Source organism: Mizuhopecten yessoensis, unplaced genomic scaffold (genome assembly GCF_002113885.1).
Source record: "Mizuhopecten yessoensis strain PY_sf001 unplaced genomic scaffold, ASM211388v2 scaffold715971, whole genome shotgun sequence".
Taxonomy (NCBI): domain Eukaryota; kingdom Metazoa; phylum Mollusca; class Bivalvia; order Pectinida; family Pectinidae; genus Mizuhopecten; species Mizuhopecten yessoensis.
Window position 1 is genome coordinate 24,386 of NW_018479883.1, and position 1,932 is coordinate 26,317.

Genomic DNA, 1,932 nt, shown 5'->3' on the forward strand with positions numbered 1-1,932 from the left:
TTTTTTTTATTTTATTTTTTATTTTGCACACAAATTTACAATGACATTATCAAATCTCACAATGCCCAGCGATATTTCAGCAGCCGTCATGTTTATTTACATTGGATATTGTAGTTCCGGTCAGTGTTGTAATTAATACGCTAAGAATTGTGTCTCGTGCGGCATGGTAGTTACAGATGTATGTCTCGTGCGGCATGGTAATTAAAGTCCCATCAACGACACAGCTTTCAAAGAAGCTATATAGTGACAATGCCATGCAAATGTAAATATACGATTTTACAGTTTTAGTTTGGCTTACAATAAAGATGAAATCCTGGGCGACCCCGATATTACAAATAACATTTCAAAACAACATAACTCCGCCAATACTGAATTAACATATTCTAACATCTTTTTCAGCATTGTCTTATTTACACTTACATCTTAACAAATACAGAGTTTTAACCTTACTATAAAGATGAAAGCCCGGGTGTAATGTTACAGTTGTATCACATTTTCTAATTATCGTACATTTACGTTTTCCGGAACGGTTGACCGGCTCCGGCTCCTTTTCTACGCTTGTAGTTTGGTTTCCTTTTCGACAACAAATGCCAAAGGTTACCCCTCACACCGAAGGAAGTTTAAGTGTAAAAGATTACCTCCCTGCTCCTGATGTAAGTAAATACCTGTATACATTTGATAGGTAATATGTTACCAATTCTTTCGCTGTCTAGTTTCTCCAAAATGTTGATATTTCTTTGAAATTTATTGATTGAATACATTCGATTACCGGTGTTATCGTCCCTCATTTCAAGCTTGAAATTGTTGCATAAATATGTATCAATCATAGTGTTGGAATCGCTTGTAAATTCATACTCGATCATCACTTCCAATCAAGTGACTGATGTTCGACTAATTGAACGATCAAATTGAACTTAAATTCAGTAAAGTTTATATTCGCTTTCCGAAATCTACTTTCACTTTCGTTACCGGGAAACCCCGACGTTAGAGAATTTGGCTAATAACGCACAACATTCATACAAAAAACAATAAGTTTGTTGACAGAACCTTACTAGCTCACCTGTAGGAATGAAAGGATTTGTTTCATATTTGGTCTGAAGCATCCTTGGGAAACGGGGAACGAATTTTGTATAAACCGTGGGTCTGGCCCCCCTTTGGGTTGAGGGGCAGGGCCCAATAGGGTAAATACAGCAAATTCTTTACCATCCTTCTTCTTCTGTAGGAATAAAGGAATTTGTTCCATATTTGGTCTGAGGCATCCTTGGGTGAAGGGGATCCAATTTTGTATAAACTGTGGGTGTGGCCCCCCAGGGGCCTGAGGGGCGGGGCCCAATAGGGGAAATATAGCAAATTCTTTAAAATCCTTCTCCTCCTGTAGGAATGACGGGATTTTGTCCATATTTGGTCTGAAGCATTCTTAGGTAAAGGGGAACCAATTTTGTATAAACGATGGGTGTGGCCCCTCTGGGACCTGAGGGGTGGGGCCCAATAGGGGAAATATAGGTAAAACTTTTATAATCTCAATTCTACCATAGGGATAAAGGGATATTTTCCTAATTTAGTCTGGAACATCCTTAGGCAAAAGGGACTCAATTTCGTATAAACAGCTAGTGTGGCCCCCCTGTGGGCAGAAGGGAGGGGCCCAATAGGGGAAACATAGCAAATTCTTCAAAATCCTTCTTCTTCTGTAGGAATGACAGGATTTTGTCTAAATTTGGTATGAAGCAGCCTTGGGTGAAGGGGAAACTATTTTGTATAAGCAGTGTGTGTGGTCTCCCAGGGGGCAGAAGGGCGGGGCTCAATTGGAGAAATAGAGGTAAAACCTTTAAAACCCTACTCAGACCATCGGGATTATGGGTTTTTATCCTTATTTAGTCTGGGGCATCAATGGACCAAGGGGACTCAATTTTGTATAAATGGTGGGTATGACCC

General features: G+C 39.6%; 1 protein-coding gene across 2 annotated transcripts in view; it reads left to right on the forward strand.

Moving 5' to 3' along the window:
• The first annotated feature begins 544 nt into the window (after window positions 1-544).
• LOC110441457 overlaps window positions 545-1,932 on the forward strand; it is a 45,663-nt gene continuing 44,275 nt past the window's right edge. For both annotated transcript variants that reach the window (XM_021484609.1, XM_021484610.1), the window contains exon 1: window positions 545-653. In XM_021484609.1, coding sequence (XP_021340284.1) covers window positions 588-653 — 66 coding nt within the window. In that variant the 5' untranslated portion in view covers window positions 545-587. The remainder of the gene's footprint in view (window positions 654-1,932) is intronic.